Genomic DNA, 12774 nt, shown 5'->3' on the forward strand with positions numbered 1-12774 from the left:
GGAGGGGAGGTGCAGGAGGAATAAGGGGCAGAAGATTGAGATTGTTAACTTGGCTTGTAACAGCATCAGAAAATTCCTTTTTCTTTTTTTTTTTTTTTCTTTTTGGATAGGGAGAATGACCTGTAGTAATGATGTTACACTAGATTTTATAATGTTTTAAAGCTTAGTGTATGGCTTCACATGACTGTGTCTGCATGTAGTGGTGATCCCCATGGTGTGTAAAGGTGTAATACAGGTCTTACAATCAATGCAGACTGGATGTTAACAGGACCTGCAGAGGCTGTTGCACTTTTTCACCCTGGAAGCTCCTTTGGCCTTTATTTCTAAAGACAGGGTTTAAAACCCTGTGCTTTGTTCTGATAGTCCTTTGTGACTGGGCAGCCCTGGGGCACTCAGTGTTTGCAAATCGATGAGTCTTTTGAAATAGAGCCAAAACAAGCACGCACAAGAACTACCAGTGCATGACTTCCCAAAAGTCTAGATTTGTCCAAGCAAGAAGTTTTGGTACCCTTCTGGAAAAGACTTTTTCAAAAAAGCTAAAAGTGCAGTCTGTTTGCTGATCTCTTTTCCATTGGGATCCAGGCATGAAGATGATGTGCAACACTTCAAAGTGATGAGGGATTCAAAGGGTAGCTATTACTTGTGGACAGAAAAATTCCAGTCACTAAACAAGCTGGTGGACTACTACAAGACAACTTCCATCTCCAGGCAGAAGCAGATCTTCCTAAGGGACAACAGCCAAGAAGAAAAGGTAAACACAAACTGTCCTTAGGAGTTTCTCAGTCAGAAACCTTTCTGTGGAAGGAGTTCATCCCATAAGAATGTCTCAGGATGGGGAGGAGGACAGTCTGTCCCTGGAAACCCAGCCACATCACTGCACTGGTGGGGCCTGAGACACAGACTTTTAGTGGATTTAGTGCTTTGTAGAGTTCTATAAATTGAGCATAATTTCTCAGTTCTTCAGATCTGAATAGAGGTGCTTTGCTAAAGCTGTGCTAAGACCTCAGAGCTGAAATTCTAAGATGCCAAGGGAACCAGGACTCACCTTATTGAAATGCCTAGATTTCCTAAGGGCAGGTACAGAGCTGACTGGTGACTGAGAAGAGTTTGAGTCTGATTTCTTCGTGTCCTTGCACACATCCCAAGTGCAACTACAACTGCAAGTTTGTCTGCTCACAAGAATTGTCCGTCTTCTGCTACCAAGCTAGAGTAAAAGGAATGTGGAGGAACAGAGGGCAGAACCTGGAGCAGTTAACCTGGCTGTTAGGAACTGGAAAGTACTACTGAGAAGAATAGCAGATCTGGGAACAAGATGTGCCTTCAGGGAAGCTATAGTCGATGTTTGAGAAGGCTGAGAAATCCCAGTCCAATGAATGCCTGGGTTTGTGCCAGGGGAGCAAGCAAATGACACAGCAGAGGCTGCTACACATTGCACCCCCTGAGCTGGGAGTGGACATGCCTGGTCACTGCAGCAACCAAAGTCCTGCTTTACTGGGAAATTGACTCTGGCATTAAATTACCAGGATGTGCAAGTAGAGGCAAGGCAGAAAGTATGTGACCTGCTGACTACAGCAGTGAAGTTTCATAGGCTGCATGTGGGTCATTCTTGCTGGCTCAAAATGAGAGATGATACATTTTTCAGTCTGAAGAACGGGCCTGGGTTGTTGTCTCTTTCTGTACCACTTATACAAAGCTTATACAAAGCACAGTAGTAAGGTACTAAAATAGAGGCTCTGGGATCTGTTAGAGAGAGATCACAGCGATGAATCTCTGTGTCTGAGGAAGGAAAGAAAGACTGTATGCACATATATCAGTATAACAACCTGTTTGGGCTGACTGTGAGCAGGAAGGGAAAGAGATGCATTTGCTCCTAGATGTGGACAGGCAAATGAAAGAACAGGACTCAAGTTTGCTTTGGCAAACTCTGTACATTTGTTATGGTGATGGGCACAGCGGGGTATGTTTAGCATTCATCACAGTGGGGTTTCTGTTCACAATTCAAATTTTCAGATGTTACAGCCATATGATAAAATGGCTATAATACATAGATTTAAGTGCAGAGACAAATGAAGTCTAAGGGCAGCATTTCAAGAAAGAGCTTGGCTCCTGCACTGATCCTCACTTTGGTAGCTATATTTTCAGCCCAGCACCTCCCAGTACTACCCTGACTTCAGATGGAGAGTGGCTGTGACAAAGATCTAAAATACAGGATTTCTGATTTGCTCTTCTGTTCAGAGGGGTGGGGTCTTTTGGTGCCTTCCTTTAAGAGCCTCCAGAATAGTGCATAGTGGTAGTGCTCTGTGTGCAATGATTGCACAGCTTTAGTCAAGGATGAGGTAGGAAGCAAAACCTGACCTCACTTGTGTGATCTTTCTTCCATCAGGAGAGGCGGGGTGGGAGCCTGGAATGGATAGGCCAGGAAGGATTCCACATGGGAGGAGCAGCTGGAGAAGATCATTCTTCTATATCCAAGAGATATGTAGATCATCCTATTCCCATACTGCAGCAGCAACAGGTACTACCAGGGACAAGGTGCTGGGACATCAAACCCAGGCATATGAAACATTGGCTTTTTTTGCTTGGTAGAGAGTGAACTGTCACTTTGTCAAAAATCTGCATCTCTCAGCTGAGCACACAAAAGAGAACTTGCTTCCTAGATGTTTCCTACTTCTTCTCTCCACCTGCCTAGGCCAATTTCTGTTGATATGACTGAGATGTGTGGTCAAATGGCTACTTTTCTTTGCATTTGATTTTGTCTCATTCTTCTTTGGATAATTTGGCTAATACATGTGTAGGCTTGCTTGCTGTCCTTTACACTGTGGAGCAGCCCAAGAAAAGGTAAAGTAGTGAGTCCTCAGATACAGTCAGCTGCATCAGCACCACTGATACTCCCCCAGCATATGGGACAGAGGAAGAGCAAGCAGTGGGCAGGACCGGGTCATAATAACTCCAGATTGGCTAAAGTCCTCTCGGCAAGCATGGCTTTTTATCTGTGAGTTAGAACAACCTTAATTTTTCTCCAAAAGTCTCAGAGACCAAAAAAAGGCCCTCTCTGACCATTAGTCCCAGCAGCTGTGAAACATAGCCGAGGACAGTCAGCTTTCAACTCCTAAGAAGTAAAATCCAAAATAGAACAGTCTAAGCTGACCTCTTCCATGAGGGTCATTACTAGCAGAACTGGAGCACAGAGACTTTATTGGAAGCAGACTTCTAAAATTATTTATGTGGGGGCTTGCCCTTGACTCCTTGCCCACTAATGACTCTTAAATCCTCTCATTTATACATCTCAGAATATATATGTGTCATGGTTTAATCTCAGCTGGCAACTAAGTACCGTGCAGCCATTCAATCACTCCTCCTCCCTCTGGTGGGAGTTGGGAAAGAAACAGGAAAAAGATAAAACTCGTGGGTTGAGATAAGAACAGATTAATAATTGAAATGGAGTAAATAGTAGTAGTAGTAAATAATAATAATAATAATAATAATAATAATAATAATAATAATAATAATAATAATAGTATAGTTATTATTAATTTCCATTTATTTAAAAGGAAATAACAAAAAAGAGGAATAAAATTCAAGAAAAGGAAGTGATGCACAATGCAATTGCTCATCACTCACAGACTGATGTCAGTCCCTGACCAGTTATTGGGCTCTTCTGGCCAACTCCCCCCATTTATACTGGGTATGATGTTCTAGAGTAAGGAATATTCCTTTGGCCAGACACTGAAAAGTCCTTGATTTAGAGTGAGCCACTACTTAGCAACAACTGAAACATTAGTGTACTGTCAGCAGTATTCACATACTAAATCCAAAACACAGCACTGTACCAGCTACTACAAGGAAAACTAACTCTATTCCAGCCAAAACAATAACAACATGACTTTTCTGCTGCTGTTTTCTTTCTAGGAAAGATATGGTGGGAGTTTGGACAGGAAGGACATGATGCACAGGCTAAGGGATCATGGCCAAGGAGGTGCAGGCGCTATGCAACGGAGACACACAGACCCACTGCACCAGCAGACACCGGTAGGTGACACACCTGGAAGGCCCCATCTGCCCAAGTCAGTGGGTCCCTTAGACCCAGACAAGCAGTCTGGACAATGTCACCTACATGGAGGTTGCAAGTAGTGTATTTTGGTTGCCAGGCCATGTCTTACAAGACATTTCTGAGTCTCAAGACTCTATCTCAGCAACTTGAATCTGCTTCTGGGGCACTCTGAGGGTAGGACTACAGTGGTAGGTGAGCATAGTTCTGATAACTGCTGTCAAGGTCAGTCTCATGCAGCCTCAGTGGAAGAGGGAATTCAGCATGAGCTCAGCAAAATAGGCATCTGGGACATTGGAGAGAGCACAGGCTCACCCATGGATCTTGATCAAGCACGACTCCAGTCAGCAGAAGGCATTTCTGAAAGCCTAATGATCTTTTCTAGGAGAATGACATGTCCATTAATGCACAGGGCTTTCAATTATCTTTTCTGCCACAGCCAGGCAGTGACTGATGTCAGTGGCTAAATGTGCAGTACATTTTTTAAGTTCTATGAAGAGCATCCCCATGATTCTGTACCATGCCACAGTGCTCCTCCTGGCTTGTAATGCACTTGCAGTCACACTGTCTCTTCCACTAATTTTTGCTGAGGGCCTGAGATCACCCAGCTCTACTTGTCTGTGCCTGGCACAGCTCTCAGACCTCCTTTGCCGTCAAAGTGGGACTCACCTACCTGACACTCTTGGTTGTGTCTTAGCACAGTGGATGTGGGTGTGATCCAGATGTGGGTGTGATCCAGATGTGTCTGCAGACACCCCAGACCACTCCTCTACTGGATCCATACCTAGTACTTGACCTTCATTAACTACCTACTCTGCAAATTCCCACTCTGTGAACACCCACATAGAATGTGGTGTCTTTCTCTGCCTCAGCCTGGGATTCCACTGCCAGCTATAAAGTATTTCCCCATCAGCTCAGTGTCACCTAAGGCATTCTCCTCTTCCTTGAGGAAATGTCCAGCTTAGCCCACAGCCAGAGAAGCCAGATCCAAGGAGAGAAGGGAAGGACAGCAGACCTTTCTCAATTGTGAGTGAAAAAGAACAGATTGGATTAGGAGATTTGGAACACGTAAAAAAATAGGTGCGTGCCCTTTTTTTCGGCAAAAGTGCCAAATCTTTATTGTAATCCAGCTTCAAATACAATGGCCTTGATCTCTGAGAGGCTGTGGCAATTAATAACAACATGCTTTTGCCTGCCATATCCCATCAGTGATGTAGAAGCCACAAATCCAATTATAGGAAGGTCTATATGTCCAACCAAATAACTAGGGGCCAGGTCTAAGCAGGGCCCTGAATGGAAGATTTGTCAAAAGTTATTCTGCCTTCAAACAGATCTCTCCATCAGTCCCTGCCAGATATACTTCCTAAATTATCCATGCGCTGTGGTGTGGATGCCAACAATTTCCCAGAAAGAAGCCCAAGCTATGTCCTTTAAAATATGATTTCAGGCCAAAGAAAGATTGGCCAAAGGGAGATTGACTGCAAAGCCTTTTTTAAAAAAAAAAATCTAACCATAGTGCACATTACAGTGCTCACCCCAGATAAACTGATATACCCAAACAGATGCTAAATGCTGCGGCTCTCAGGGGTCTGACATTGGGGAGAGTCTGAAGATGGTTTAAGACCCTCCCCAAAAGTGCCTGAAAGAGCAAGTATCCTTTATCTTTCTTTACAATGTTCTCTACTCTCACCTGTGTGCTGGCTCTCTCAGTCCTTGACTGGCCAAGGACACATTTTGATATCTGTTCCAGCACCGGACCAGCTCCCTAGAGCCATTCCCTAATAGTTCCAGCCCAGCAGGTCTCAGGCAGGAGTCCTTCTGTGCTCCCATAACTGGCTTCAGACGTGGCTGTCCCAGCTGCCCTTACAGGGCAGAGGAGCAGAGGCAAGAGAACACATTTTCTTAAGGACCTGCTCTCAGTCTGACTTTTCACCTTATGGTGCAAATACCCACAAATACCCTGAGTCTGCTGAGAAACCAAACACCGTCCCTTGGGTGTCCCAGTAAATTGGTCCCTCCTTCCTGGTATCTTGGCCACTTCCTGGTTTAATTGCAAGTTGGTCTAAAATTCAGCACTGCTTGTCCTTGCTTAGTGAATGTATTTACTGGGTCTTGAGAGGGGTGACGGGAAGATGATCTTTGCAAGTCCTGGCTCCTTGTTCCCTGCCTGTCTCTTCTCTCCTTTCCAGCGAACGCTGTGGGTCCGTGCCTTGTACGACTTCGAGGCGATGGAACACGATGAGCTGGGCTTCCGCAGTGGAGACATCTTAGAGGTCCTGGACAGCTCCAACCCATCCTGGTGGAAAGGGCGCCTGCGTGGGGAACTGGGTCTCTTCCCTGCCAACTACGTCACGCCAGTGCTGCTGTGAGGGCACAGCGTGGCCCAGAGGGCTGTGCTGGAGCTGCTCTTCTGACATGACAGGGACAGAGAAGGAGTGCATCTTCCCTCTCCACCAGGACATTGTTTTTTGTTTTGTCTTAATTTATTGGCATAGATCTTTTGAAATGTTGGCATGAAAGAGAACCCTTCAAAGAAGAATTTTTTTTTTCCCCTTAGTTTTCAGTTATGAAGGAGAGGGAGAAAAATCTTGGACTGTTCCTTTAGACTTTGCCGGGTCCTCCCTGCCCTGTCACCTCTTTGGCTAACTATTGTTAACCTCCTGCAATTAGGTTTATTCTGTGGAAATGCTCTTCAGAAAAGCCAGGGTTCAGATTAACTTCAGGTTCAGTATTGAGGTAGCACTGCCCCTTCATTTTGGATCTGGTAGCTGTCATAGTCTCTTCAGGATCCAGTCCACCTTTCTTTCAGAGGCAAGAGGGATGTCCACATGAATTAAATGATCCTTGGCAACCACATTAACCCTTCAGCTAGGGAAGGAAAGTGGAGGGGCTTTAGGTTGAGGCAATCTAGATTTTTCTTAATAGTTTCTGGTTTACCCATACTGTGTGTATGAACTGTATGGACATACCAGATGAAGGGGAGGAATCCTGTAAGCTTTTGTACAAACATACAAGTGTGAAGGTGTGGGAGGACAAGAAGCTTTCTTAGCTTCTTCACATAGGCCTGCTCTTCTTCCTGCACCCCATAACAGCTCACCCATTCTCAAGCTGCTCCTTTAGGTACCTGCACTTAAGCTAGATAGCCTGATTATAGCAGATCAGGACCTTCAGCTAAATTAGTGTCCACTGGATTGGATAACAATTAATATTTGGTTGGTTCCTTTTGTAGAACTGAACTGGGGAGGGATTGGAGAGGTTTCTCTGGTTTGGTGGCAGAAGTTCTTCCCCTGAGAACTTGCTGTATTGAGGATCACCATGCACACGACTCTGGCTTACTAGAGAAATGTCTCATCCAACAGGTTGAGCTGTTATTTTACAGCATGCAGAGAATAAAGCTGTAGCCATCAAATAGTCTGTTCTCTGTTCCAGTTTCTTTGGGATAAAATAAGCTAAATTAATACGTTTTCAAATAACTGCTGAGTGAATGCCCAGATGTGATAGAAATTTATTGCAATGCACATTACCTGTCCCCTTCACAAACCCTGTGAAGGGCACTCTATTGCATAACCACTGCTCAGGCATGGTGATATTAAACAAGCTGCCTGAATTTTTCACAACATGTGGGACCTCAGCAGTCAGCAAGGAGAAGAGATGATTAATCATTATTGAAAAGGAAAGAATAGGCAATGGAAAACCTCTAAACACATATCAGACTCAGCAACAAAAAAAAAAAAAAGCAGAAAAAGAAAAAAAAAAAAGAAAGAAAAAGTTATTTTGTTAGTGGAAGAAAAAGAACCCATGAAATAGGTTCTTGGTGAAGTCCTACTCAATGTAGCTGGCCTGAATAAAGCTGCCAGCTAGACAGAGTATTAGCACAAAGAACCCATTTTGAGAGAACTCCACCAAAAGCAGATTGTTAATGGGTGAAGTAAAATGAGAATATTTAACAAGGCATATAAGCTCTAAAGAGAATAGAAAACTTCAAAAGACACATTAAGGACCTACTGGCTACCATGGTGCTCCAGGGAATACCACTGCCTGGGCTGGACATGGCCCTGTTCTCTTGCAGGAGCTCTGTTCTGGCCCTTTAGAGTCTCCTCCTGAAGGGAAGTCCATGAGGCTTCTTTTGGAAGAAGATCCCCTTATCATTTGTATAAGGGTGTAACCTCTGTGACTCAAATTTGAAGAGTGTTTTGGTGTGATTTGCCCTTTTTTAACCTTTTTGTGTGTTGGCTGGTTTTCTTCTAAGGTAGCAACAAATTTGGAAGAGAGAGGGTTAATAGTCAGTGAGAGAGAGGGAGAGTATTTGGGCCAGGAGGAGATGGAGAAACCAGAGACTAACAAAGGCAAAAGAGGGATAAAAATGATGGATCTTTCATATTCAGCTCTGGCTGAAACAAAAGAAATGGTGTATTCACAATTATTCCCATCATGTCAAATCATCTTTCAATTAATTCCTTTTTTTCTGTATTAGTTACTTTTAAAATGAGAAGCAATGTCTCCTTTTCCTTTCCTCAGCACTCTAAAGACCCTCTTGGTAGTGAAGATGTAGTTGCACAAAATTAATTGAAGATAATGCACTTAGCAGTTTGATAGCTCTTCACACATTTGAAACCCCTTTACGGAGATTAACTAATTAAGCAAGTCTAAGTAGTGCATTGTAAGTACCCCCGTGTTAACTCATGATTCATTTGAGGAAGAGGTAAATTTTCACGTGATTTTTTAAATTGATGTTTAAGGAATTAATACCTAAGGTAATTAGTATTAAAGGACTGCACGCTAATTATGGACAACATACCAGAACCACAGTAAAATCAGGATTTCTCATTATGAGCAGCACCTAATGACAGTAAAATTACCGGGAGGTGACAGCCTCACGGCGTCTGTGGTAACTCCACAGCGCCTTGCTCTGCTGCCCTGTGCAGGGGCCAGGCTCGTGGCTGCCATGCCCAGTCTCTCTTGCCTCTGCTTTTGGCCTGGCAGTGCTGCCTGCAATTTACTGCACATTAATCCTTGAGGAGCTGGGAGGCACGGGTGTCAGCCTTCTCTTTTGTACCCTCCCACAGTAAAAGTCCTTTTCCTCCCAGCAGAGCAGCAGTGCTAAGGATTGTGGCTATTCCCAAGTCAGCAGAGAGTCTGGACACAAGGGGAGGTGAGGGCAAAGTGGAGAATTTTGGGGGAATAGAAAGGGCTGTAGGATGGAAACGTTTGCTGTGCCCAATGCCTTTTATTGCCCATGAAATTCTCTCTCTTATAGATCAGGCCACCTAATAGGGACAGAGACACTCCTCTCCTCTAACCTTCCTGCTCTTTCTTCCAACAGGTTTTAATAGTAGCACAACCCTTATTAATATTGTGGTGATTCACTTACCCCTCAGTGTAAATAAGAGTATTTACCTATTGCACCTGCAAGAGGCACATATCACAGTCTAGGACTGGAGCTTTAAGGCAACAGTGCTGCACTGAGCTCACCTGACATTTGCCAATGTTTTGGGAAGATCCAAACCTCTGGAACATATCCCAGGAGAGTCCACTATGAGACCAAAAGGGGAAGGGATAAATAGGAAAACTGGAAGAGTATTTTGTTTCTTAAGCAAGAAAGACAGTTCATGAGAAAAGAGAATGTAAACCAGAGAGAAAAGTAGGAAAAGTAGGTGGGAAGGCAAACATTATAACAAATGAAACAGAGGAAGTTGGACTTTCACATGGTAAAACAAGTTTGATGAGCATTGCTGAGCTGTGCTTTCTCCTGTCTGAATGAACTTTTTGCCTATGTTCTGCTGCAAATCCATATTTTGCTTGGAAATGTCTCTGTGATTAATAAGGCTGAGCTAAAAAGAGTAAATGGAAATTTCCTTTCATGTAAAAGATGTGCAGGCAGTTTTCTGTGCCACGAAAGAGAGGGGTCTCTGCATTGGTGTACATATTTGCTCTAACAGCTGTGCTCTCTGGAGCGTGCTGCAGAAACCACAGGATCAGGACTGGCTCCCATTGGGCTGTTCACAGGTAGGAGCACCTGGGAGATGATCCTCAAGGCTGCCACAAAGTCAGCACCTGCTCAGGCTGCTATGCCAGTCTTTTGTGCCAGGAAAACAAGTTCATGGGTGGTTGTTGTTGTTTTTTAAATGGAAGTTTCAGTGGGCAGTGCAGGAAATTTGAAGCCTTTCACAACAGCCACCTGTTAATGATTTTTTTTCTATTTAGCAGCACCTCTCATCCTTCCTCCCCAACAGGATCCCAATGCTGCAGGCTCTGAAAGGCCCTTTTGCCATCAGCCCTTGTAGAGAGTTACCAATGATGTCAGAAGCAAAAGATCCAGCAGCTAGGACTACATGGCTTGAACAGCCCTGAACAGCAGTGTGGCATCAGCTGGGACATTTTGCACCACAGAAGCAATGCCACAGCAGTGAGGTGAAGTGTGATTTCTACCCCCAGTGGGAAGCAGCAGGCCTTTAGTAAAGTCAGTGTCACATCATAGGGACAACAAGGATGTCTGGTGGGGCAGAGCTGTGGCCATCTGGACTAGGGCTCTGCTCAGACTCTTGTTCTGCTTCTGCAGCTCTTTGCCGAGGAGCCTGGGTTACACCACTCTAGGTGTGAGGAGTATTTGGCAATGCTGCCCAGCCCTGCCCAGTGCAGCTCCAGAAGTCTCCGTGCACCTCCCATCACCTTGCTGCCCCTAGGCGCCCCTCCTGGGCCCATGGCCCAGCTTCTGCCTCTGTGCTGAGAGAAAGTGCTCTGCAGACATCTCATTTCAAATATTTGTTGGAAGCAATTGGCTCAGGTGCTTTAAAATGAAACCACACAGAGGTCAGTCAAAACCATTAGTGTTCCCTAGGTGATCCAGGCAGTTACATTTACTGACTAAAACACAGGCGGGACTAAAGAGCTTCTGACACCCAGCCTGTCCTTGCAGCTGAAAACTTTGCATTTCAGTGGGGAACCATGAACTGAGTGCATGATAAAGCCTTTAACAGCCCTGAAGAAGAGGGCAGAGCATTGCCAACGTCTCCAATTTTTCAGAGGCAACTTTCAAGTGACAGAACTCATGAGCCTTAATTCGCATCAAACGTAAAAAGAAGTTTCTTACATAAGCAGAACTGCCAGCAGAAAACAGCCAAGGACTTATCTGTGAGCTACAGGGTAGCAGGGAAATGGGCAAGTGAATGAGGAAAGGTCACTGTCCTTTGCGTGCAGAGAAAATTCAAAGCACGTTGTCTGCTGCCATTGTGCAAATGAGAGGTGCTTGGCCCATGTCCAGCCTGCCAGCATGAAAATGCAAAATTTCACAAACGCCAGGCGTGCAGGAATCCTTGTAGATATGCAGAAATAAAATTAGCTCAGGCAACAAAGGGAGGAAGAAGAAACAAACAAATTAAAAGATTCCCTAGGTATCTTTCGGCTTCTCCCTGCTAGTCCAAGCAGGCTCATTTCTACCAGGATTTGTGAAAGATACAGCCCTGGTGAGGTCATTTGTCACAAGCAAACACGAGTGTAAAAATGGAGAGGAAAAAGCAGTTTAGGATGTGCATCTACTGCTGTGAACTTAAAGCTATAAAATGGTGACAGTGTCCTGATATAATGACTGAAGATTGAGTCTCTGTTTAAGTGGTGCTTCTGAAACCTTTCAGTGATGTCTATGATTCACGCACATCCGTGAATTCTGTGGTTCTGTATCCAGCCACAGAAAAGGAAAAGAAAAAGGAAGACCCAAGAAAAATATGAGATACATTCTCTCCTGATCTAGAGGTCATTTGCAATGTATCTTTTATGTCTGCGCTGTACTGAAGATGTCATAATTTCCTTGTGCTGGGCAAATTCCAAAATGAGAACTACTGCAGTGCCAACAGGTAATAACGAACAGCAGGAATCAGTGTTTGGTGCCCCTTCTTGTGACAGAATATTTTCTGCCAGTGTTTTATTATTGGTGGTGTTGTTGTGGTCTTTGTTTGGGCTGGGAGGGCAGTGTTGATGTTTTTTGCAGCACATCAAGGGTTTGATTGTGAAATGATGAATTAGAAGGAGACTGCACCAATACGTTAGGGTTTTGGGGATTTTTTTTCCCATCATCAAAATTTATGGAGGAAAAAAAATCAACTGCAAGTTTACTACCAGCACTTTGGGAAACTGCCCTTTTTGCTCTGGCCCTTCGAGAGTCGTTTTCATGAGAGCTGAGTGGGCGTGCAGCGCGTTCTGCATTAGCAGCTTTGCACACTCACCTGGCAGAGGTGCGAATAAGAGGGACGTGGAGAGTCAGCCCTGGAGCTGCGCATCTGAGCTTGCCATTGTGAGAGGGCAGCGCTCTGCGCTTTATCGGACGGAGCCGGTCTGCTGATAACAATGGCCGGGATTTCATCAGAGCGGCTGAGTCAGTCCTTCAGCTCGCCCTGCACAAAGCCATCCCCGGGGTTTTGGGGATAATGAGTTGAGTCAGCGAAGGCTGCACAAAGAGGCCCGGAGCCAGCGCAGGGCGAGCAGTGGGAATGCGCAGCCAGGAGGGGAAAGGCTGAGAGGCAAAACCTCCCCGTCCTGGCAGCAGGAACTCTTAGATCACCCCGTCCTAGGCTGCAGACTCAGCAAAATGAAAACTTCCCCGGCAGGGAGGTGGCCAGAAAGCTTTTACATCAGATGGGGATGCTGTCTCTGAAGGTCGCAGCTCAGGCAGGAAAGGAGGAAAGAGCTCAGACCTGCTGCACTCAGTACCTCTCCTCCACGGAAGCTTGCAG

At 44.9% G+C, this 12774-nt stretch overlaps 1 protein-coding gene across 1 annotated transcript in view; it reads left to right on the plus strand.

Moving 5' to 3' along the window:
* Window positions 1-7442, plus strand: part of LOC131572760 (GRB2-related adapter protein 2-like) — a 39257-nt gene extending 31815 nt beyond the window's left edge. Inside the window, exons 5-8 of the mRNA XM_058826082.1 lie at window positions 583-751; window positions 2384-2515; window positions 3910-4029; window positions 6238-7442. Of these exons, the coding sequence (XP_058682065.1) occupies window positions 583-751; window positions 2384-2515; window positions 3910-4029; window positions 6238-6417 (601 nt within the window). The 3' untranslated portion in view covers window positions 6418-7442. The remainder of the gene's footprint in view (window positions 1-582; window positions 752-2383; window positions 2516-3909; window positions 4030-6237) is intronic.
* The last annotated feature ends 5332 nt before the right edge of the window (window positions 7443-12774 follow it).

The sequence above is a fragment of the Poecile atricapillus genome, chromosome Z, assembly GCF_030490865.1.
Source record: "Poecile atricapillus isolate bPoeAtr1 chromosome Z, bPoeAtr1.hap1, whole genome shotgun sequence".
Classification (NCBI taxonomy): Eukaryota; Metazoa; Chordata; class Aves; order Passeriformes; family Paridae; genus Poecile; species Poecile atricapillus.